Source organism: Barbus barbus (genome assembly GCF_936440315.1).
Source record: "Barbus barbus genome assembly, chromosome: 21".
Classification (NCBI taxonomy): domain Eukaryota; kingdom Metazoa; phylum Chordata; class Actinopteri; order Cypriniformes; family Cyprinidae; genus Barbus; species Barbus barbus.
The window spans coordinates 7,718,913-7,745,306 of record NC_136749.1 but is presented as its reverse complement, the minus strand read 5'-3'; the positions used below and the strand labels follow the sequence as shown (position 1 = coordinate 7,745,306).

Here is a 26,394-nt window from a genome sequence, read left to right as displayed (position 1 = left end):
TTTTATATTTTCAGACAATAACCGTTTCTCAATATGTTCTTGTGGACTTGTGAAACGTCATTGCCCAGAAACCCGCGTAATTTTTAAATATTACTGTTATTATAGTGCTCATATCCGCCTCCAGCTGCCTTATGCTCGGCTGGTCCTGGCGACATTTGCCGCTGGCTCTGAAACGATTTGTTTTGGGTATATTTAACAGGCATTCGTGGTCTCATGAATCTATTATTTGTTCCTGGTCATATCATTTTGACTGAGCACAAAGTTTAACTTTATATTTATTAGAATTTTACCGTAGTAACTTGCAGCGCTGACTTTGTAGCAAACGTTTGACTGAATTGTTTGCTTTTGTCTTTATTTCCTCTTATACTTTTATAATGGCTATTATTGTTCATAAAAAAATGCCATAAAAGAGGCAGAGTTGTGCTTATCGTCGATAGCTACTTTCCAGAATACACCACGCCTATCAAGTAAAGGGTACTGTTCTGAATCCGGGTTAGCCGTACCGTACCGTCCTGTACTGTACCGTACTGCTCAGTGGAAACGAGGCATAAAGCAATGAATGCTGCTAAAAGCCAAGCCACTTTCATGGTACCTAAACCCCAGGATTGGTGCAAACTAAACTGAAATTTACCTGGCTAGCCAGCTAATCCAGCTTCATGATACAGGCCCCGGGAACAAGGTTTTGAATCATCTGCACAAATAATGCCTGGTTCAAATACCGTTGTACCACCACTAAATTAGATTTTTGGAACTGGAAATAACCAAGGTTGTTCTCTTCAACAAATACACAGACTTAAAATTATATTATATCATAAAATGAACCAAGCCTGTATCAACAAACAAGCAAGATACTTCTTTTCCCCTATAATCATTGGCATCTGATTAGTTGAACTTTTCACATTTGATCCATGACATGAAATTTTGGAAGAAGAAAAAAGTGCCGTACATTTAAATAACTGTGTTCTGTCACTTCTTGTTGGACATTTATAGTTGAGCCAAATAAAAATATTTCTCCATTCTTTAGCCATACTAGAATGACCAGTTTTGTGTCATACAGAAACCAATACTCTTGTTTGTGCATTCAGTAACAAACTACACCGTGTCAATTAACTTATTTCTGGAGTGAGGCTTATTTACTGAAAAGCACAAGATGCAAGACTCACACAAGGTGGATCCAAGGTAGAAATCACAAGTTCAAAGACTGCACAGCCTAAACAATAAAACTGTTACAAGAGATACAAAACCAGCGTCCACTCTTAATCAAGCTTCCAGCATTGTAAAGTTCTGCAGTACACATAAGGGTTAACATCCTAGTTCATTACACCAGCTCTTGTTCTTAAGCCTTGCACACTTGTATTGCAGGTATGAAAACACAATCATTCTCTTACACACTCAAAACATATTTACATATACAGGTTTCTCTCTGTCAGTCTATTCCACTTCCTTCACTCTCTCTCAAAAAAAATTAAAAGAAAAATATGCACATGCCACAGGCTCCACTGTTTCTTTGTTATTCTTCTTTTTCTGTTGAGTTCTGTCTGTTTCTCAGTCGTCAGTTGTCTCCAGAACACTCTGACTCAGAGCCAAGTCCCAGTAGTGCTCAGTGCCATGCTTCTTAAAATGTTCCCTAGCCATACTTTCTGTTGGACACTGTTTAAACTTAACCTCCCCGTAACTACGTTCCTTGGCTGTACCCTGAGAGAGAGAGAGAGAGAAAATGATATAAGTACACAAAGCATATAAGAAACATAATGAGAAAAAGGAAGAAAAACTATATCTCATATTACTTAGTACGTACTTGCATGCCAGTAAAAACCATGCAAAGGTCAAGAAAATAAAAGTTGTATCAAATGGTGAGCCATGACAAACTACTAAATTTTTGGCAAATGTTTCATTGGTTTACATAAGAATATATCTGGTTTGCATTTACCTCCCAAACCAATGTGCATTTATTATTCTTTCTGGAACCCTCATCATCGGAATCTTGAGGCTCTAAAATAAACATGGAATGTCACAAATGTCAGCTATAAAATCACAGCTCAAAAAAAGTCTGACCAATAAATATCTTCATCTTCCATCACTCTTAAATTCCCTTACCATCTCTCTTGGAATTTGGCTCATCCCATTTAATTCTATTCAACATCAGTCGTTTAAATTTCTTCTGTGCTTTGGGGCCTTCAGGAAGTAAGGAGTCAATTAATAGATAAATAAAAATCCTGAAAATAATAACCACCACATGTGAAGAGAATCATCTATAGAGATTCTCTAATCACTTTCACCCACCTCCCTCCACTACTACAATGTTGAGGTCTCTGTGAAGTACCACGGTGCCAGTGAGGTACAGTTGGTTTGCATTGGCCTCCACCTTAAACTTCTTGGCTGGATTATGCAGCTTTCGGATTCTGAGGGCAAAGCAGATAAACTACTTGAGTAAACAAATAAGCAAAAAAAAACAAAACAAAATCGCTGGCCACACTGTATTGTTGTTGTGTGCAAGCAGTGAGAACAATGCTATTAAAAGTTGACTGAAATCAAACAAGAAAACCTGAATTGAATGTGGAGAGACCCTAGTAAAAAAAAAAAAAAAAAAAAAAAAAAAAGAAAAAAAAAAAAACCAAGTATTTATTTCATACCAAGTATACTTCAAATCCATTAACATACTTATTGAAATGTCACTAAAGGCTCACTGATGTAAAATTCTAATTAAACTTTATTTGGAGTATTTCTGTATTACACAATACATTTCTTAATATTATGCCTAAAATGTATTTTAATATCACTATTAATAAGGACTGTATGATCTCTGTTATCAGTCTTTTAATGCAAGATATTTAAAGTGTCATTAAAAGCCTAAAACACATTTGTTTGAGATGTTAACATACGAACAGGTTGCACATCAGTGAAAACAATAGCACTCGTTTATTATTAAGGGAAAAGTGGGGTTTTTTGGAGCAATTTCATTCTTCCTGTTCAAAAAGCAAAGTTGAACCAGTGTCACAAAAAGTAACATACGTTAATTAGGAGTAGTGATTGGCTGCCGTGGCTAGAGTACGTCATCAGTTTTCGGAGCTTTCCTCAGTATTATTCATGAGAATGAACTCTTATGATCCTATCACTGCGCTGTATTATGCATGAGGTTGTATTACAGCGGAGAATTCAAATCACATGAAAGAGCTTCCGCGCCGTCAGTTCATCTCTGTAAACATGACCACAATATTTAATATGTAACAACACGTGGAGCATGCATGAGAGAGTGGTTTCTGCGCTGAACGCTGCAATGTGTTAAACAACACTCGTTGCGAGGATCATAGTTCATATCCGGACCGGAGCAAACATGTTTCAGGTTTTTTGAACATATTTCATATTCTCTCGTGCTCCAAACATGAACCAGCAGTGTATGTGCACATATCACATCTTAAAATAAAATGTGCACATAAGGGCACTGATACAGTGGTACGTCTGACACAATGGATTGTGATACACAGCAAACAATGATATAGACCTAAAATTAAAAAAAAGGGTTCAAAAATATTAATTTGTCTGTATTTTATTGGTTGTTTTCTCCCTCTTCACGCCCACTTTTCCAATTTGACACACCCATTTCCAAAGTGTGAAAGACCAGTGCCAAAACAGGTGGGTTTCATGACACTTTAAAGTGTACCTGAAGTATACTTGCAGTAGTTCCACTTTAGCCAAACCAAATATACTTAAGTATACCTTCAGTTGGACCTCAGCACTACTTCTGCACAAAGTGCACTAAGCACAAAATTAGTTGTTCCAATTTAGCAGACTTTAAGTATACCAGTTTAGTATACTTAAAGTACAATTGCAGGGTATTTTTATTAAGCACATAAATATGTAAACATATTTATAGTATACTTGGCACAAAATAAATGTATTTCAAATACATTTTAGTATGTTTTTTCACTAGGGGAGATCAATTTAGCACTGGAAATAACAAAGGAAAAAAAACAAAGACCAACTCATTTCCAACAAGTGTACTCTTTCAATACTCTCAGAGTACACCACAGTTGGTTGAAATAACACCCAAAGTTGAGAGTAAGCAAAGAGTTGACACCTGGTGGGCTAAGTGAAGGTGAAGTACAGTACAAGGTAGTTTTGGGTTGTTTGACATTTTTGGTCACTGCATAATTCTCTGATGACTACATATAATTGTGTCTAACAAGACTCCGGTTTAGTCTGTGATTTACTCAGCGTGTCATGGTAATGCATTTTAATGTAAGATTTGAGCAGATTTGTCATGTTTTGTACCTGTAAACAGCAATGTGAACCCCATGATTCAAATCCTCCTTAAGTTTCTTCACCTTCTTCTCTTTCCGTTGTTCTGCTGTGAGTTTGCGTGCTGCATTTGCCTCCTCATGGGCTCTGAACACAAACGGTGAACATCACACTATGCACACAATGCATCAAAGCAAACAAATGACATCATCTTTGAAAGGGATACTGAATTTTTCCTTTTTTAATCATCTGAAATGAAAAGCATCTTATATTATGCAATTAACTAGCATCAAGCAAACAAAACACACACTTACATTTGGATTCATGCCGAATGAGAGTATGTGAAACGAGGTACACAAGCCCAAGTTTACTGGTCCATAGTTTCAATTTTCCTTTAAAATTTGTTTTTGTTTACTTATTTTTCATTACTCTTCTGAATACCTTTAAATCTAAAGGATTTGTTGTGGAGTGAGGGAAACTAAAATACATGTTTTTAATGTTTGTAAACAACACATTTTATTCAACATTGTTTAACATTATGAGTATAATAATAAAATGTGACTTATACACTGCTGTGAATTATCCATTTTCTTGCTCTCAACAATGCAAATTCAATCTAGTGCAACTTATTTTCCAGAAAATAAGGTACTTGAGGCTTTAGGGGCTTTCACATAGGAGGAACCTTTTTATAGTTCCTAGAACCACTGGCGGAAGTTCCTGCTTCTTGGCCTGATCGCACTGCAGGAACTAGGAACATAACTTCTAGGTACTCTGTTTGGGGAAACTAAATTAGCTCCTACTTCAGAGTAGGGTCTAAAACAGTTCTATAGGAACTATCAGTGCCGTAAGTATACGCATACGAAACTCCAGCTACCCGACATATTTAAAAAGCTGTGTAAAAATATTTACTCCAAAAATATGGAAAACAGCCATAAAAGAATTTGGCTACCTGTTGTCTGCAGCATTGTGTTCTTTTCTCAGCCTCGAAGATATTTAACAAGTTTTCATATGAGATTAAGTCCGATTTTCATGCTCTTTCAATCGCGTAAATTGTGCATTTACATTCCATCTCCCATCTTCCTGTTGCTCGTGCAAATGCAACCAGGAAAACTGCCCGAGTGGGAAATTGGTACTCTAGGAAGCACCATGCTGAGTTCTTTGAACTACGCAGTGTGAAAGCCCCTTTTTATATCAATACTTTGTGCATTGGAAATTACTCACTTCTGCCTCTTTGCCATTTGTGCTCTAACATGAGCCTCCACTTTAGTGGGGTCCTGCACAGCTTCCGTCCCCAAAACCCTCATCAGATTAGAGATCCGCACTGCACACAAACAGGAACATAAGACAGTTAGAGCACAAAGCTATAATCAAGCTCCTACACTGAAAAAATATAAAAATAAAAATTTAAACATGCTCTTCAGTTATGATGTGAAAAATCTAAAGCTGAAAAAACTGTAAAGAATGAGCAGGTGCACCCAAACCTTCGACTGGTAGGTTAACATTAAATATATTTTAAATCTCCTTTGTGACTGGTGCCTAGCTGGTAATGTACCTTTAGGTTCAGGTGGGGGCATAAGACCCAATCGGACCTTTTCCTGCAACTCTTTCTGGGCTTCTCTGCGAGTTTGTCTCCTCAACTTCTTCTGCTCCTTTTTGGTCAAATACACACCCAGAGTCACTGGCTTATCTGGATCCACTAAAAAGAGAAGCAAAAAGAGAGAGACAGAAATAGAAACAGAAAAGGTTAGATCAATCTTTTGAAATCCAACCAGATTCTGTTTGTAGAAGGTTTTGATGTGTGCATGTATGTATCAATACCTGGAGGGGCCATCTGAATTGGGTGTTCAACTAGGTTGGTGACTCCATGCATCTCCACCTCATCAAACTGTGTATGTGTAGATCTGAGAAAAAGAACAGAAGAAATGTAATAAGATCACTTTCCCTAAATTGTGTTATGAATTATCAAAAGGAATGACATAACTGCCAGATTGTATGAAAAATGTCACTCTGAATTCTGTTTCAAAGAAGAAAGTTATATGGCTTTGGAAAGACATGATGGCAAATAAATGTCAAATTTACACTTGGCTCAACCATTTCCTTTAAAACCATTTATTTCTAATACAATTTGTCTTACATGATTTATAGTTGTCTACTGACATCGAAAAGCTGAATGCTGTAGGCTCTTACAGTTCTAGGTGGGTCGGCAGAATGTAGGAGTCCCACCACTCTATGTGAGGAATCTCCCCGTCTCCCAATTCCTTCTTGGGGGCAATAAGAGCCAGTTTAGTGGAGGCCTGTATGCCTGTCTTCTTGGCAGCCTGAGCAATCTCCATTTGTAGTTTCTCCAACTGAGCCTGATAACAGAAGATAATATTGTTTCTCACTTGTTATTGCTCCAAGCCATTTTAATCTATAGTTTTTATAGAGTCAAAACTAAAGAGGCATGCTGTAATCCACCTTTGTGCGTATGCGCTGGGCGATCTTCTCAAAGCGTCCCTGTTCATGGAACCTAAACCCTCTCTTGGCTCTCTGTGCTGTGTTTAAGGCCACACGTGGATCAAAGTAAGACGTGGATTCCAGGTCATCACTGGGCTTTTCCTTTAACTGCTGCCGAAATTGTTCCCTCTTCACCGCTCTGATGTTGGCTAGAGAAAAAAAAAAAAAAACATTAGTAACAACAAAGAGTGAGAGATTCATATTTTTGTGGCAGCACATGGTACCTTTTAGAGTCGGCATACGATGTGTGAGCTCAACTTCTTTCCCACTGGCATCAACAGTTCGTCCAAGCTCATCCAAAATGAGAGGTGTTGGCTTTGTGATCTCACGTGGTTCCACTTTACTGTAAGCAAATATGAGAAAACTTTTAACTTCCTAAACATTAAAACATGCCAAAAATGTCTACATGCCCTTTCTAAGAACTGTTATTTTTATATGTATACAACACTCACGGTGGTGCAATGCCCATGGCATGCAGGTTAGCCAGGGCTACCAGGTTATGTGGCCCTGTGTTTCCCAAAGCACCCAGAATTCCGGGTTTCATAGCCAATGTGGACTGGATCTTGGCCTGCAGCTCAGCTGCCTTGCGGGCTTTCTCTATAGCGTCATTCATGAAGTTAGCAGCCTGGGAGGGAGCGATGGACTGGTTCGCACCCACTGCTGGAAGGCTGGCAGGAGCACTAGAGTCTGTCTGAGAGGGAATCAATCTAGACTATGGGGTGAGGTAGAAAACAGAAGTTTTGGATTTATTAATTTTTTTAAACTCTGCAAAAGCCCTATTGATTGGATGATAATTCTAAAAATATATATATTAATTAAAAATGTATAATTGTTGACTGCTTAAAGAAATTAAAATTACTAAACTGAAAGTGAAAGTACACCACTACAATAGTCTCTTTACTGTACACGTAGTCTTACTTGTAATCCTGCATTTAATGTCTAACAAGAAATATTTTAGAAAAATGTGTATTTTACTCAGAATCAATGTTCCCTTTAAGCTGTGCGCACGCACGGCTGCGCAATTCTTCCGCCGTGGCCGCGCACATGCAAAAATGAGTTGGGAAAGCCATTTGATTGAAATCTAGTAAATGCAAAAGAATTGCAATGCTCGGGAAAACCGTTATAGAGTTGATATCGCTATAAAGTTAGAGGCGGTGAATGCCGTTTCATAGAAAGTGATGTGCGCCAAACGAGTCACTGTAGAAACCAAATACTTCAATGGTTGCAGACGAAATAGCTCAAATCGTGAGCCAACGCAAACGCAATGACATGTGAAATAAACAGTCATCATGTTTTAAAAAGAAAAGTGTCTAAATTAAGTGGTGGAAATAGCAGATGATGGGCACAGAACGGTAACAAAACTCAGAGACATTTACGGTCTTACACAGGTGTATTGTGCAAACTGTACTTCATAGGGATATTTAGATAGCTATATAAGAATTCACATTCACTTTTTTTAAAATATTGAGCTTACAGTTCTCAGTTTAAATGCTTCAGTTTGTTTTGATATATTATATTATGTTAGGTCTATATTATAAACCTAATAAATAATTAACCTTGTTTTTTAATGGAGTCTCAAGCTCATCAAGGCTGTATTTATTTGATCAAAATAAAGAAAAAAAACAGCAATATTGTGAAATATTATTGCAATTTCTAATATAATTTTGAATAAACACTGTTCTTTTTAACTTTATATTCAAAGAATCCTGAAAAAAGTAACAGGTCTCAAATAATATTAAGCAGCACAACTGTTTCCAACATTGATTATAAATTAGCATATTAGAATGATTTCTGAAAGGATCATGTGACACTGAAGACTGGAGTAATGACACTGAAAATTCAGCCTTGATTTACAGGAATAAATTTTATTTTAAAGTATATTAAAATAGAAAACTTTTATTTTTAAATTGCAATAACATTTCAAATAGATACAGCCTTGATGAGCTTAAGAAACTTCTTTAAAAAAGTTTAAAAAAATGTACTGATCCCAAACATTTGAACGGCAGTTCAATACTGTAAAAAATATTCTAAGGTAACCTAAAATGTACATCATTTAGTTACATCAAGGGTCAAATCAAATATAAATAGCACATTAAAGTTCAAAGTTACACACTTTTTTGTGTGTGTGTGTGTGCTAGGGATGTCAATGATTAATCGGTGATCAATTAATTGTTGATAAGCGATGTAATCGATAAAAGCTATCGATGGTCGATTAAGCAGTTTAATTTTGGGGTGCGTGCGGCTCATGCGCAAAACACGTGCAAACGTCTGTGAGTACTTTCGTGACCCAGCCCTTTCACTGTCAATTTACTAATGTACAAACTACGCTTTTAATGTGATCCAAGTTCTTTTGTATTGAAATGTAGTAAGAAGTCATGTTCAATTATAATTTCCCTAGATAATTGTTGCATATCGGGTACTTCGCTTTGACAGGGCTGCGCGCACGCGAGCAGGACAGATAGCTACTATTCATTCATACAACTTGTTAATTCGTTCATACGGCATATTAATTTGTTCCCTAGAAAACACATGAATTTAAATGCGGGAGCAGTTTATGTAACGAATTCTTAATTCATGGTCACCAAATCTTTCATTTCCTCCCACGTTTACCACAGTAAGAGATGCAAAAACAGTGATTAAAACAACAATAAAATAAGAAAATAAACCTGCGAACCTAGAGGGTGAGACAGTGAGGATTTAGGAAAAGAAACAAATAATATTAAATTCATGACCATCTGGCAAAACAGAACACAAAGCCGCATACAGCTCGATTTAAATGTATGCATGCGCTCGAACGGCATGAATCCAAAAGCATTGTCGCGATGTAACATTTGCCTGCTAACCAATTATTTCTGTAATTAAAGCTTTGTACCTCACTTGTGTCATAATACTCGCATTAAAATGTTGCAAATGGGTAACACTGTGTTTTGCCGTTGCAACACCGGTGGTTTTGGAAACGGATCACTGACCGCACGTCACAGCCCCACGCGCCGTACTTGCGTTTGGGATCATTTTATTTTAAATCCCGATAATGTCAATTGCAAACATTGCGACGATGTTTTAAAATAAAACAACGAGCACCATGAAACCATTTAAAAAGGCGCATTCAGCGGTCTCCGTGACAGAATACGAAACAGCCCACAAAATAATGATCCTGTGCGTAACTATGGCACGCCCTCTTCATTTTATCAAACGAACAATCACATCCATTCATTTTACGATCCTGCTACTAGCCTTTTATTTAGACTAAAAACCCCTTTCATTCGGGTAAGGAAGCTGGCGTTTTGAGTAGCATTTGCACATCCTGTCATGCCGGTGACTATATGCTACTGCAATAGACGCATTTTGCAGTATTAAGGTTAATGACTAATCGATTAATTGATCGTTAATTTAAAGGATGATCGATTGTGGAAATGATAAAAAAAATGACATCTGTGCGCTGTACAGGTCTGGTATAAAAAATGTTTTTGCTCAGGTGGCCGAAATGTCTGCCCAATAGAGAAAAGTTCTGCTCAGAAAGGGAACATTGCTCAGAATTATCCTATTGTCTACTCTTATTCTATTGCCCTCCACCACGTTTTTTTTTATTCCCTAGTGCTTTTATAAATACACAAATCCTACAGGCCAATCATAAAACAAGTTCTTCGTATTTTTTTTACCTGCACGATAGGGACAGGAGCCACAAAACTTAGCTGTTTCTTTCTCTCCTCAATCTGCCGCGTGGCTGCTTCCATCATTTGCTTGATCTGAAGATACAATATTACATATACTCTTAAGACTGATGCAGGCAATACAAAAAAAATTAAAAACACATGAGCAATTCTGTCATACTTGTGCAGCACTAAGTAATATCAGTTTTATTCAATCAAGTCATTATATGTTCTGAATATTACAGTGATCACACTTCATTTTATGAAATGGTTAACATTTTATTACAGTGTATGTGTTCCATCAGATACCTCTGTGTCTAGTGTCTACCTTTACTGATGATGTGTCTGTATATGCGTGTTACCTGCATTTTGGTGAGCATGCCAGGACTCTCTGTAGGGGGTCCAGGTAAAACAGCTGGTTCCTCCACTTCCTCAAAGCGAGGCACCCTCTTCTTCTTTACCACAGATTCCACAGCGTCTCCATCCTTCACTCCTTCCACTTCATCTCCAAACACTTCCTAAATACAGAAAGATACGGAAAAATAAGACAAGATATACAGTCAGAGAAAGGTTACTTAACCATGACTTCTACCTTATATTAAGTCTCAGTTCTAGCGGTGGGTGTTATACATGGTGGGTGACATGAGACCAAATCTTTCAGCTGGTAGATCATTTGGACTATTGTATCAGAGTTACATTTCCATGCTGCGCCATCACAAAAGCTTGTCATCTAAATGCATTTAAGTGCTGCAGTTTAAACACAAATGATTTCAAACCTTTTACAATAAGCAGCCTACATTTTGGTATGTTTGATTAACATTAATGTTAATAAAACAACGAAAGAGATAATTTCTTGCTGCTCTCAACTGAATCAATTTTGTAACTTAAAGGGATAGTTCACCCAAAAATTTAAATTGTGTCATTTACTCACCCTAAAGTAGTTCCAAACCTGTATGAATGTCTTTTATTCTGCTGATCACAAAGGAAGATATTCTAAAGAATGTGGGAAACAGAGCAGTTCTGGGGCACCATTGACTTCCATAGTATTATTTTTTTTTCCTACTATGGAAGTCAATGGTGCCCCAAAACAGCCTGGTTACAAACTTTCTTCAAAATATCTTCCTTTGTGTTCGGCAGAACAAACTAATTCATACATGTATGGAACTACTTTAGGGTGAGTAAATGACAGAATTTTCATTTTTGGGGGAACTATCCCTTTAAAGAGTAATAAATCTATATTTAATTTACACAGTAAAAACTATGCAGTGTTTTTTTTTTATATAAATATACAAATCAAATAGTATTTCTTATTTCTAGTGCTTGAAGCTTTTAGGTCTATTCTGTTTGTGTATTTTTTTGCTTGTAATTTATTCTTATTTTATTACAGACTGTTTACTTGTCGTTTTCCTTGTGTTAAGCTACTAGTAGTTTGTGATATTGAACACAATACCACAATTGTGAAACAGCTAAGTCTTAAAAATAACTATTTCGTGACATAAGATTTTGGTCATACTGCCCACCCCTAGTCAGTTTCAGAAAAAGAAACAGACTCAATTTATGCAAAACTGACTATTTTTTACTGCTGTGTTCTTACAATCATCAACACTGACACAAAATACATGCAAACAAGAATCCAGGATTTAGCTATGTACACTGTGAAACATTAGTTTAAGAATAGCCAGAATTAATTGTTACCCCCAGGTAAAGTATGAGCAGTGCCAAATGAGAAACAAGATCCAACAATAACTAGTTCAAATGTAAGATTTCAGAAACCACAAATGCCCTTCAGAAACCATAAATTTAGGAGGCCCACAAAGCCATACCTTCAGCTCTCTTTTGCGGTTCTTCTCTCCTGCTCCTTTATTGCCACGGGAGTTTCTACTTTCCTCAAGAGCTTCAAACAGACGCTCAACAAAGCTGCTTGCTGAATCATCAAGAAACGGCCTCAGCTGGTCTAAAAGAAGAAAAATTGATAACTTTTAATGAAAAGAGCCTCATGGAATTCTCAGCTGCATTGAAACTCACAATGGGCCTCATTCATGAAACATTCGTAAATATAGGAGTAAATTCCGAGTAATTTGCGCGTAAAACAGACCTTCTCGAAAACTCTCCTCTGGATTCACAAACGCTTCGTAAACGTCCGATTTGATAGTTAAACATGCGTATGTTAATGAATTCCAATCATTGGTAAATAGGGCGCTCGTGCACGCTCATTCACAATTAGCATAATCCCCGCCTATGAATTACGACTGTCAACTATATATGGGCATCATATTATGAAACGAAAATAAGGATTTCATCATGTCCTCTCAAAAGCGAATGAAAAAGAAGAATTTCTCAGATGCAGAAATTGAAGTTTTAATATCAGAAGTGCATTCAAAACGCAACATTTTATTTTCAAGTGTACATACTGGACTATCAGGTCCTAAAAAAAAAAGGAATCTTGGCAGCACATTACAGATGCTGTTATTGCAGTTTCATCTGTTAATCGAACTGTCCCGGAAGTTAAAAGGAAATGGTTCGACATGAAGCTTGACTGCAAAAAACGCATTACTTCATTTCGACAAAATCGTATACAAACAGGAGGAGGACCACCATCATCATCATCGAACGTATCTGCATGCGATGAACGCATCATCAGTATACTCGGTGAACCCTCTCTGTCAGGTATAATTCCCGATGGTGACAGTGATGAACCTCCCTTGCAGGAAAACACTTCGCCACAGTCAGGTGGTAAGGCTACAGTTTTATTAAACTATTTAGGTCAATTTGAAAGTGTTAAAACTAAGAGATATAATAATTTGAGGAAATGCACTTTTCAGCTGATTTTTATTTTTTTTATTCTTTGTAAAGACAGACAAATGCCAACTGTGTCCGGCCATGAGACCACTGAAGCGATAACCAGACCCATAACTTCTACGGCACCTGGACCGGTAGCCTATTCCGCACCATCCCGCAGTGTTGGCTCTGCACAGACGGTTTTAAGTCAAGAAGTGCTGGATAAGCAAGACAAAATTTGTGAAGCTGTGTTGGCAATAAATAACACGTTAAAGGAAATAAATGCAATCATCCGAGAAATATGTGACGTAATTAAACATAAAAAATAACTTTACAGAAACTATTTTGTGTGCTTGTTTTAAATCGCATACATACACCCCTGGAAATGTAGAATTAGTTCCTGTCGCTTTGCAACTGCAGCCACAGGTATGACCATGTTTCGGATAGGCGACCTTGGAGGCACCATACCACGCTCGGGTTTAAGTATATCCTCTGGGTCTGGCAGATGTTCCATGGCAATGTTGTGTAGAACGCAGCAGGCCAGTATTATTTTGCAAACTTTTTCTGGTCTGTATAATAGTGTACCACCTGATGTGTCCAAACACCGTCAGCGTCCCTTTAAGATCCCGTTTGTGCGTTCAACAACTGACCGGGTTTTTGCGTGTGCTTCATTGTATGCCTGCTCCTGCCGGCTTTGGGGATTTATCAAAGGGGTCATAAGCCATGGTGTCAGGGGATAACCACTGTCTCCTAAGTGTGAGGGGGGGAGGGAAAAATTAAAACAGGCCAACAGTTATTTATAAAAACAGGGTTTACATACCAATTAGCCATCCATCTTCAACTGCACCACTGTCCAAATGTCTGCTCCGAAGGATGAAACTATCATGGGTTCCACCCGGCCAGCGGGCCACTACATTAAGTAGTGCGCATTTAGCATCACAAATTAGTTGCACATTGATGGAATGATAGTTTTTCCTATTTAGAAATGCAAATGCATCATTTTATGGCGCCTTGATGCGAATATGTGTGCAGTCAATTGCCCCGATGACATTTGGCAGGTTTGCAATTGCAAAGAATCTCTGCTTCACCTCCAACTGATGAACCAGATTATAGGGGAATTTTATATATTGAGGCAGTAGCCGTATTAGGCCATCAAGAACATCTGGGATGATGCGACTCATGGATGACTGAGATATTCCTGACCTGTCTGCAATCTCCCGCTGGAATGTTCCTGTTGCCAAAAAACCAAGCACGGACAGCACCTGCAAGTGTGCAGGAATGCTGTGGGATCTTCTGGTTTCCCTTCTGAGTTTGGCCTCCAATATATTGCATAAATACAAAAGAAGTGGTCTGGGTAGTCTGAAACGACTAATCAACCAGTCATCATTCTCTGCAAGCAAGTCTGCACGGTCTCTAAAAATACGTCTTTTATGCAGCGTTCTGTCTGCCAAATCAAGCAATAGCGCTATATCAGCCATAGCAAATGTTTACTGTTATGCCTGATTCTGACGATTTTATAGAAAACCATTTTTGTAATAATTGTAAGTCTAATTATACATCCCTAACAGAAGTAATTAATTATTTAATTAGGCTTAAGTGTTAAGTTTGCAGATTCTATTACTGGTGTTCATAATAATAGTAAAATCAAAAACACAGCATACTGTATATAATTACTGTATATTATTTTACAAAAATGCTGCGTGATACATACGTGATTATGTAAGGTAGGCCTAAATATTTTTATTAAAATGTAGCGCCATCTCTCCAGCAGTGAGCAAAACATTCGGATGTTTTACGCACCATTTACACCTGGTAGGGAGCAGGTGTAAATTTCTTTCGTAGCAACTAACGTTTTGAAAATACGAACATTTTTATGAATCCGAAAATTTATGTCAGAACGGCTTTACGAACGATTTACACAAAAATTCGTTCTGCTCGTGTTTCATGAATGAGGTCCATTATGAGTAATTCTGCTCATAAACGGTGTTCAAGTTCCATCAACACCAGTTGTAAACATCCCACATCATCATCCTAATCGACATAAATTAGAACTACTTTACAATGACTTCACAAACAGGTGTACAATAAAGATTAATGAATACATGTAAATCAGTTGCCTAATGTATCAAATAAAGAATGTGTTATAGTTTCAAAAAGTAATAAAATATTTATCAATTTCAGTGTTATGTTAATTCATTACTATAAATAAATTCTTGATCTTAAAAACCAATTAAATTGATTTTAACATGCATATGCTATGAGGCTCTGGATAATTTATACATTTCCTTTCTCGTGATCATGTTACATTTACAAATCTTTGTAATTGGGTAATTTCTCTCCAATCACATCTTTAATTTAAAATCTTTAAATAAAATGTATTATGCCCCTTTTTACAAGATACGTCTCAGGTGTCCCCAGAATGTGTCTGAAGTTTCAGCTCAAAATACCCCACAGATCATTTATTATATTTTGAAAATGACTATTTGAAACACTGTTTTTGTGCACGTCTCTTTAAATGCAAATGAGCTGCTACTCCTCACACCCTTTTCCAGAACAGGGCAGTGCCAATACAGATCGTATTTCAGATCTCTACTAGGGCTGGGCGATAAAACGATAACGATATGTATCGCGATAGACACGTGAACGATATCAATAAAAAATGTGTTCGATAAAACGCTCGATATTTTTTATTCTTCGTCGGAAAAAAACAAAGGTTGCGAAGCAAGTTTGGTTGCATTAACAAAGGCACTCGCTCTCTGGTAACCTAGCAACGTAGGGAGTGACACGCTAACAGCCAATCATGTAACAGTATCAGTTTGGTTGCGCCATATCGTTGTCTCGTGTCTAAGTGCGCACGCGCGGCTGAGAGTGCACGTCTGCAGCCAGACCTGGCTGGTCTGCTGGATTCCACTTCATAAGCAGAAAATGAGTGCCGCAGCGAGCGAGGAAATTGTAAATAAAAGAGAAAGTCAGCTCGCCAGTATGGCAGTTTTTTGGATATTATAAGTCTGACCGTAGTCAGACCAAATGTCGTCTGCAAATTATGCAAGACCGTCGTCCCCGCCAAGACTGGTAATACCACGAACTTGATGTACCACCTTAAAGCAATATCAATAATTATCGATATCGACAGATATGAAACACTGATATCGTGATACAGTTTTCAGCCATATCGCCCAGCCCTAATCTCTACCAAAAAAAAAGATCCGTTTAGTTTTTATTATTACGTCTATCGTGCTAAAATCATGCGTTTTAAAGCCATATCAGTTTAAAGTTCTGATATATATGGTTTTCTGAGTGCATACATCCGAAGCAGTGCACAGAAAACGGTCGTCACATGATGTGTGAGTACTAGAAGTTCTGTTTGACACACAAGTTAAAAACACGCATAAGTTAAAAAAAAAAAACACAGTTAGTTAGTTATGTCTGTGAAGTTAAACAGCTGGGAAACAAATCGCATGTTTATATTAGATCTGTGTATTAACGGCACAATATGTAAGTTTTCACCGCTAGAGGGCGCGTATTCAAAACAAACAAAGAAACAAAGGCATAGTTTGATGACAGCGTGACTGAGTGTGGAATCATGGGAGTTGATGTCTTCATCCCTCCTTATTTTGTTAACAAACATTTTCTATACATAAATGTCAATTTTCATGTCAGAAGCCATTGTTTTATATATTGCTTGCTGGCATACAGAACTACTTTGAGACCATTTCTAATTCTTGTAATAAGAAGGCTTTAAAAACTGTTGAAATTTGTAAACGGTTTAATATTTTCCTTTGAATGCAATGCATTTTATTTTATACCCCCGTCTAGTAATTCATTTTTGTTATAACTTTTTTTTGTTTATTTATTATTATTTAATTTTCTTTTTATTATTATTATTATTATTATCATCATTATTATTATTTTGTATTTTTGTACTATAACTGCTTTTTATTGTTTGACATTGTTCATAATAAAAAAAAAGAAAAAAAAAAAAAAAAAAAAAGAAAGTTGTCTTCATCCCCACAGCTGATGCAATCCGACTCGGGACTCGGGCAGAAATCATGTCAATGGATGAGCTAATGTATTAAAGATTTATTAACGTTGTAGTATGAAGCAGGGTGAGGCTGAAAGCTGTCGAAGCGTTAATGAGAGACTAGCTTGACAGCGCGAAAGCAGCAGAGCTTTTATTATGCCACAGCTGACCGCTTCTGCTCCTTCCGGTTGTGCTTATGTGGGATAAAGCAGCGCTGTTGACTAGATGCATTTAAAAGCTCTGTTATAATGCAGTCATCACCTGTATTTGTAGGGACGTTCCAAACGAAAGTGAGCAACTGAACCCCTTCACGAAGGGCCCTTCCAGAAGTCCGTTAGCGAAGGGTACATGCGATGGTCACTTCAAGGAAGTGATTTCCGTTTGTGATCATTTGATCTTCAGTTAGGAGATCTTGCGATACAATTTTAAAGCAAAGTTGGTGTTGATTTCGACTTCACATATAATCACAAGTATTAAAAATAGGCTGATTAAATTTGTATTTATATTAATGTAATACAAAATGTTTTTTCATCAGAGATTGAAATATGATTTAAGACAGAAGTGTAAGCAAGTTAAGTTTGAAAAAGCGTATATTTGAATAAACTAATAATAAGAAGAAATATTTATTTGCAAAAACTGATGAAGCGCTGAATGCTGCACGCACGCGCAGTGTTGTCAAGGTAACATCTGGTCAGTCATTCCCTTTGCCAATGGAGTTCCAAATGCTTATATGAGACAGTAATGCCCTACACCCTTCAAAGAACTCATTTCAAAGGGCTCTGCCCTTCGAAGGGAGTAGGGCATAGGGGTGGCTAACTTCCGTTTGGAATTCGCCCAATGACACGGTCCATGTCACTAGTTAAAATTGCTTATTTCTCTGGATTTAAACATTCGTTGAAACATTTGGGATAATGTAAGTACACAAGTCTGCAAAATATATAATATAAATATATAACAACAATGTTCTAGTGGTTTTTGGATATTTTAATAAAATCATCTTACATATTGCGCCTTTAAGTGAAAGCAGCGTAATATACATGACCTATACTGCTGACTATGCTGTTAATATGACCCAGAAAATAAAATAAAAATCACACTGCTCTGGACTGAACAACTTCTATAGCTGTAATAAGAAAACATTTCTTACTTTAATGCTGCTTTTAAATGCTCTAGCGTGAAGATAAATATGGCAGATTGTGTGTGGCTCACCAAACCCCCCTTAGTTACGGTTGCTCCCTCGGACAAACAAACGGAGTTGCTCACTGTCTTACAATGACAGCTGCAGCGTGAAAACCTTGTCCCACTATGTTTTTGCACAATTTTGGACACAGAAGGCCACCAAATGGGAATTAAATATTCCATGGAGGGATTTATAAAATACTTAAATAAATACAGTGGGTAACAGATCACAAAAAGCGGGAGAAGTCTCATATTACGGTCGGTCATCACAATCGCGGATGACAACATGCACGATCAACACTGTTCATGTATCGCAGGGTACGATTAAATTAAATGTACATTTAACCAGTTTAATATGAAGAGAGACTGAAATGTAGACCTTCGTTTATGTGTTTTTGACCTACACTGACTGTGTACATTAGCATGGACTCACTAGCTTTAACGTTAGATAGTTTTAGCCAGAGATGCCTTGCTAAAGCACAAGATAACATTAACGTTCTGCTTGAGCAGATGAAAATTGTAATTTAAGCCCTATTCGCACGGGATTAGCATTATCTGGGGACCATGTGTGATTTTGAAATTACCCCCCCACATCTGAATTTCGTGTGGTGCATTCGCACGGGATAAACGAAGCCTGTGATTTTACTCGAAATTACTGACTTATCTCCCGGATGTCAAGGCTTTGAGAGTCCCGTTCTATGGTCCAATTAGATGGATTTGAAAAAAAAAAGAAAATATAGTTTTGTGCCCCGTGTCATTTACATTTCACCAGGTTAAAATAATATCTCAAGCTTTATGCTTGATTTATTTGTAAGACATTAAACCTTTTCAGCTTTCTCTTTCTGCAAATTGTATGGTGTAGCGATATGACAGAACCCAAAATACTATCAAACACTCCAACGCAGCTCCATTCTTCGCGAAAGATGGATAAAAGGGTGCACAGGAAACACGACCTGCCAAATGCTGGCCAAATCACAGAGATGCCGATTCGCACCAGACTACAATTATCACAGGACATCGGTTCGGCGAAATATGGTAGGTCATTTGCGGGGGAATTTTTACTTTACAAATTACAGACATGGCCGATTCGCATGGGATTAAGATCACAGACAACCTCCGCAATTATTACAAATGACTGGAGGTCACCAGGTAACACTAGTCCCTTGCGAATAGGGCTTTAAAAGGGTGTATGACAACCAGAAAAAGAACATTTTTGTCTTCATTTGTATTGGGGTTGAATACTTTGGGACATTTTGCTCTGTTTTGTTTGGATTCAAGAAATGTAATAAAATAAATTATATTGCCCATCCTCTTAGGATACCTGGAATCGGTGTTACAAGTACACCCGGCATATCGCTTTTCCATTTTTGAAGCATAAACCCCATAAAACTAATGCGAGCTTAGGCTCTTCCAATGTTTCTCTATGGCGCTGAAACCTAAAGATGTCAGAGTTCCGTTCCCTGTGCAACTGATACTCGACTGCCATTGGCTAGTCTGCATTCGAGGGGAGGGGCTTACCGATAGGTCAACTGTAACTTGCACAATCGAGGCAGTGTCACGAAAGTTTATAAATTGCATTTCTTTTTAATTCTTGCCATTGTTTAAACCATTCAGTGCTCGCGCGCTCTCCGTGTGCTCTTGCACACTGGCAGCGCACACACATAATGCCAGGTTAAGTCCTTTTGAATTAAAGTAACAGCGCATTGTTTGCAGTAAATGTGAACATGGATTGACACGACAATGCAGTTATTACACCATAGAAGCATATAGTTAAAGTCTACCGTGTTTCACAGTCAACACGCTTTTTGGCTAGGTTTAAAGAAAAAGAGCACTTTTAGATAAACAAGGCAATAATAGATGGCACTCGTGGAGGAAGGAACACAAAGTTTTTTATGAACCGCATGATTGCTTGTAATAAAGATTTAAATGCAAAAGAAAAGGCAGTAGAGCTGACTGTTTCTGTCAATGGTAAGTTTTAATTTATGTTTCTGATAACTTAAAAGTAGCTAAATGTTTTGTCACTTGCTTGAGCAACTTAATATATAAATCATATATAATATATAAATAAGTAAATGCAAAAGTTAAAAGCATTGAATAATGTGTTTCTTATATTTATTGTTTAAACACGTATATGAAGGACTATTACTGTACGGTGTAAAAAAAGAATCAATGCTGAAAAAGCATTTTAGTAATGTTTGGCTTTGAAATCAAAATAATGGATAAATGTTGTGTTTTTAGTAAACAGACACAAATCATTAGCACACTCCTGTGTGAAAGCACAATGAGAGTCGGTGCTGCTTCTGCACTGCTTAAGTACCGAACATGGACTGCATACGTACTGCAAACGGAGTATGTGTGAACCTGGTGTAACACCACCTCACATACAGCTCATGAAATCAGGCTTGTGCTGTGTGTAAGCTATTGTGCCACAATTGCACGATTGTCAAAAACAAAAATGCACTGCATGATCAAACATTTAGGTGAGATAAATATATATTTTTGAAAAATGTCAACAACAAAAAAAAAAACCTCAAATTAAAAAAATCCCCTCTCACAAGAGTCACCTAAGAGGGGAATTCATTTTCAAAAATTTAATTCAGGTCCTGAATAAATGTCTAAAAACCTTGATTGGATCATCACTATAAATAATTATACATGATAAAAAGAAGGCTTTAAAAAGATCGGTATCGGTGATCGAATCGGGCAGATGCTGCATTCTGTGATAGGCCTCAAAAATCCTGATCGGTGCACCCCTAGTGTGTGTGTGTGACACTAGGGGTGCATATATAAACTGGAAATCACTGCACAAGTAATTAAAAAAAAAAAAAAAAAAAAAAAAAAAAAAAAAAAAAAAAAAAAGTCTTTAGGAAGAAACTTTTCCAACTGGTGTAACTGACTGTTTCTTCCATCTATCCAGACATTCTCCCCTAAAGTAGAACTACCATCATTATATCTGTACTAGACATCTACAAATTGAGATTCTTACCTGTGGTTTTTCTTTTGTCCAGGCCTTTTCCTACACAATGTAACGCTGCTGTGACCACAGTGGGTTCAGAAAAACCAAGGACCTTCTTTACTGTGCGTTCCACCCATGGCCTCAGCTCATCAACCTCACGCTTGGGCAGAGACATGCTGGGGGAAAATCTAACAAAAACAAAATGCAAAACTAATATTATCATAAACTTGCTTTAGTATATGATTAGTTTCACATTAATAGATAAGTCTTATGGTTTAGTTGCACTCCTTTACAAAGAGCTGTCTGTAATTGTTCTCAATGTTCTTCTTTGAGCGTTTTCCAGTTTACACATCTTCAATGACAAATTATGCCTCACAGTAGGAAAATGTTTAGCATTATTTATAAATGTGATTAAAACTGATGTATGCACAAATATACATTCTCCACAATCCACTTTCTGACAGCTCCAATTCACTAAACACACTTTGAATTGATAGATGTAGTCGCAAAATCACACACAAAAAAAGGATTTCTAATATAAATATGCAGAATTGAAACAGAATCAAAAACCATTCTTTCAAACATTATATGGTAATCAGTCTGACTTCGAATCAGTGCAATAAATCGATGCATGATTCAGTTCAATGGTGTAACGTTATTTAGCCTCAAGAGATCATACGAGGCCTGTTTAACCCGTAATAAGTTTTCAAAGAAGCCAAGGCATCGCAAAAATAGCTATAGTTTGTATAATTCAGCTGAACTCTGGAGGACTGCGGCTCTCTAGGACCGAGCTCGCCTACCGCTGCTATAGTTAGTGTTATGCCCGAACATTTATTTTGTGTAATACTCTGATTATAACAGTCGTGGTTACCAAATTGCTACATTTTATTACAGTAACAACTACAACTGTAGCAACTATAACATTGTGACAGATGTTATTATTACCATGATAATGTTTTAAAGAAGGGTTTCGGTAGCAAACGCATCGAACCTCAACATAAACACTTACCTCTCACTTTCTTCAGCTGTTTACAGCGGCCTAAAGAGTTTCTTCGCTACTATTTAACTCTCGTTTTTTTCTTTCGCCACACCAAATTACGTTGATAAAAATAACCTGATAGTTATTTAAGGCTACAAAATACTCTGAAATGTTTCTCGACTTCTCTACTCCCTTGGTGTCCGCTGAACGTTTTCTAACGACGAAACGGAAACGGAAGTCTCTGGTGAACACTTCCGCCGGAAAGCCACGCATTTACGCCAGTCACACTACTGCTCTCTGTCGACCTGGAGTTATTTGATTTATATAGGTTTTACCATAGACTATGGGTTTTACCCAGCCAAATATTGTTTGGTCAAATTTAAATCTGATACTGATTTTAGTTGCTCCTTTTGCCCTTAAACTGTGGGACATTTGTTTTGGCATTGCCCTTTTGTAAAAAAAATTGACAAAATCAAATGTCTGTGATTTTATTGTAGAAAATATTGACAATCGCTTTTTGTTATGGAAATATGTATTATTTGGCATGTTATTGTTACATCTTATTTGTTACCTGCTAAATTGCGTATTCACAAATGTAATTTCTGCAAAAACCCTTGTTTTGTTTTTTTTGTTTGTTTTTAGGAAGGAAATGAGAATTATATTGATCATGTTCCTGGGGATCCACTATCCTGAAGAGTTTAGCTACAGCCATAATCAAACACACCTGAAGCGGCCAATCAAGCTCCTCAAGACTGCTTGAACATGGCCGGCAGGTGTGCTGAAGCCGGCTGGAAATAAACTTTCCAGGAGAGCAGGTCCCCAGGAGCAGGATTGAAGACCTCTGTACTATATGATTTTCTATTAAACAAACAGCAACTAAAACAGCCTAGCATACAGCTTTAGCTTCTTTTTAGTAATGGCAATAGTCTTAATTTGTTTATATATATATATATATATTATCTGTCTGGCTTTACTAATTAGTCTCTCTGTAGATGTGTTAGATCAAGGACAGATAAGATGTAACTGATATAGTCAAACTAACTCAATAACACCACATACACACAGACACATTTATACACTCATAGGGGACTGTTGTCCCAAATACACAATAGACACACACACACACACACGTGCGCTGGCCCAAATACAGCCAAGCCGGGAAATTGGAGTATGTTGTTCACTAAAAAGTATCACTTACCACCTTCACCCTTCACCTTACTGGAAGAAGAAAAATGATAACACGCTGCACAACTTCATACACACAGCTCAGAACTCACAGGGTGTCACAATCATCACTCAGTTAAGAACAGATAATGCCTGGTAGCATAGACTATATCAATCATGCTAATGCATGTGGCTCGAAGAGCATAAAGTGATTTGATTACTCAAATACTGTTTTACTAAAACCAACACATATTCCGTCTGTCCACGTTTAGCTCTCTTTCTCTCTTCTGAATTACAAAGCAAATTTAATGACGATTCTGATTGTCTAGTTATATTTTCTTTTATTTTGTAATAAATGACATTGCTTAAATTGTATTACTGTAAAATAATAATGACAGTGAAGAATGAGATTATTTTCTATTAAAATAAAGAACCACATCTACTTTAAGAAATTAGGATTTTACTATTACTGTAATGGACTCAATCTAGGTTGTTTCTTTGGCCTGAGATGCTAATAGGCTCTAGCATTCCTGTCACTCTATACAGGACAAGCCATTCGGAAAATTTGGTTGGATAGCTTTGTGCAACTCTCCTGAATGACTGAGATTTGTCAATGGTGAACCATGCTTATTGTTTTACACATTATGCAAGTCAGTACCTGAAAAAAAAAAAAAAAAAGCAGTCAAGTGCATTACCATGTTTCTTTAATTAATTCAAATGCTAGTGTGTATGTGGGTTATGAATGTGAAGCACCGTAGCATGGAACGAAACCACAGCCAAGCACGTGCCAAATTAAAGAGATGCCACTACAGCCAATCAACAACCATTTCACTTTCTTCTACTATCTGTAAAACAATTCACTTCTACACTAATAATTGTGAATATTGTGATAAATATGAGTAATATGTTGTTATGCAGTTAGTGTAAATTAATGCTATATTATTGTATGTTTTTTTCTCATTATTTTATGGGGAAGTCTGTGCATGTGTGATTTAATTATGCATTTGTTTGTGACAGCAGTGTTGCTGAATGTGTGTGTGGGCAGCTTGCGTGAGTACTAATGGAGCGCTCTGAATGAACACAGCAGGGGGAGAGAGACAGACTCGATAGAGTCAGGCATTATGAGTGAGTAAGCACATCATCCACTCCACTTTTATCCAACCCATTCTCCTCCAGACATACACGATAATCCCAGCAGTTTACCCCAATTCATTTTTGTAATTTCTGTTATTAATATTATTCTGTTCATTTTAAAATCTGCAATTTTAGTAAAACATTTTTGAAAACGTAAAAAAAAGATTGTTTTCTGTACATGCAAAATATATTTGCATTTTGCGCATTGGAAATTCTTCTAGTTGCATAAAATGTCATCATTCAAGGATTCCAAAATAATATGAAGTAACCTTCTCTTCCCTTAAATGTCCTACAGTGTGTACTACACACACAAGACACAAGCAATACATTCTCCACACCCTCCCCTTGCTATTTGCCCCTAGTTTCTGTCCTCCAATAGAGGAGAAGAGGGGCAGATGGAGATGGTGTGGCAGTAGGAAGGAGGTTTGGGGGTGGGGGTAGTATGGGTTGCTCTCTGCCTAAAACTGCTTGGATACAAGAGGGGAGGGGTGTCTATGTGCATGTGGGTGTGTGTCAAAGAGAGTGTGTGCATGGCATGCTTTATTTCAGATTTGGAAAAATGCGTAGTGAGTTTTTGTATATGAAGATTTGCATGCATGGTTATGTATTTATGCGGCATATATAATGTGTTGATTTTCTGTAAATGCATGTATAGTGAAAGTGTTCATATGTAAATGTCCAGAGTGTGGATGTGTGTGATCTTGGTGGAGTACAAATTCTGCTTCTGTGTAGAAGTTGCAGTGATTTAAATAAACCAAAACCTGGACAGTCTCATGTGGTATTTTGCACATATACCAATTGTGTGTGTGTATCTGAATGAATTCTTTCCGTAGAGACCAGAAACCTATACGTATGTGTATGCAAAAATAAACTGTCAATTAACCAAGTTTAGGCCTGTGTATAATTAACCATGTTAATTAATTTACAAAACAAACAAAAATGTAATGGTTTTATTTAAAGGGCCTATTCTTTTTATCCTTTGTTCATTTTATCCTTTTACGAGTTGGGGTTTCATCCTGTTTGTGTACTTTGTGTGTGCATGTAGACACCTTTGAGTGTGTGTGCTAGCCTCCGAAGCACCTGAACGTTTGTCACGATAGGCTGGTGATGGTGATTATTAATAAAACAGGAAAAAATCTGTCTGTTCTGTAGCTACCATGGCTACAAGAAAAGTTTTGCCAAAATTGAATCTGGTGGTTCAGAACCAGATTTAAATCAGTTCTGAATTAATTTAACTTGCATTATATTTAACTTGACTTTAACTGTTTTTTTTTTTTATAAAAATGCAATAAAGAGTAAAGATTGTAATTCCCATACTAAATCACCCTAAAGGCACTGGCACATGAAAACAAACACACAGCTCATACTCCCACATACATTCACTTGTACTTAAGAGCTAAAACAGAGTCATGGGGACCAGCTGGGATGAGGTTAAATCCCACTCAGTTCAACCAGATTAAAACAGTCAAGTCTACAAATTCAAAATCTGTACCCCCTGCAGAACACAGTTGGCTCACTGAAGCACTCTTTCAACTACCTGCCTCAGTATAGACCTTTCCCTGAGTAGACCTCGGTCTCATAGAGCAGTGGTTCTAAACCACGTCTGCCACGTTTGAAAATAATGAGTGTAACTCAAACCTGTCCTGGAAGTTTGTAGGATGGTAGCTCTCCAGGAGCACGGTTGGAGATCCCTGCTCTACAGTATTGCAGCTCTGATTCAGTAGCCTATATGTCTGCGCCTCAGTAGAGCAGTGCTTTGGTTTTAGTGGTTTAGAGCAGTGCTGTGATATGGCTTTTA

At 37.2% G+C, this 26,394-nt stretch overlaps 1 protein-coding gene across 2 annotated transcripts; it reads right to left on the bottom strand.

Moving 5' to 3' along the window:
• Positions 1-371: 371 nt before the first annotated feature.
• On the bottom strand, positions 372-22,584 carry LOC306887871 (U4/U6 small nuclear ribonucleoprotein Prp3-like). 2 transcript variants are annotated; one of them, XM_079445874.1, is made up of 17 exons: positions 22,329-22,584; positions 21,350-21,507; positions 12,209-12,339; positions 10,748-10,903; positions 10,395-10,481; positions 7,188-7,447; positions 6,960-7,078; positions 6,697-6,884; positions 6,427-6,593; positions 6,058-6,140; positions 5,792-5,935; positions 5,461-5,560; positions 4,273-4,386; positions 2,284-2,402; positions 2,098-2,175; positions 1,931-1,992; positions 372-1,695 (listed from the first exon to the last, which is right to left on the bottom strand). In XM_079445874.1, exons 2-17 carry the CDS (start codon positions 21,492-21,494, stop codon positions 1,546-1,548), a joined length of 2,103 nt encoding a protein of 700 aa, XP_079302000.1. In that variant the 5' UTR covers positions 21,495-21,507; positions 22,329-22,584; the 3' UTR covers positions 372-1,545. The 2 variants fall into 2 exon arrangements, with proteins under 2 accessions (XP_079302000.1, XP_079302001.1); XM_079445875.1 differs by having other exon boundaries at positions 7,188-7,426; positions 22,329-22,541.
• Between the last annotated feature and the right edge of the window lie 3,810 nt (positions 22,585-26,394).

Excerpts from the sequence above, each read along its gene's own strand:
- LOC306887871 (XM_079445874.1), bottom strand. The coding sequence starts at position 21,494 with ATGTCTCTGCCCAAGCGTGAGGTTGATGAGCTGAGGCCATGGGTGGAA. Across the intron at positions 12,340-21,349 it reads GGACAAAAGAAAAACCACAG|ACCAGCTGAGGCCGTTTCTT; the intron begins GTAAGAATCTCA and ends TTCTTCTTTTAG. Across the intron at positions 2,403-4,272 it reads GTTCACATTGCTGTTTACAG|AATCCGAAAGCTGCATAATC; the intron begins GTACAAAACATG and ends CTTTGCCCTCAG.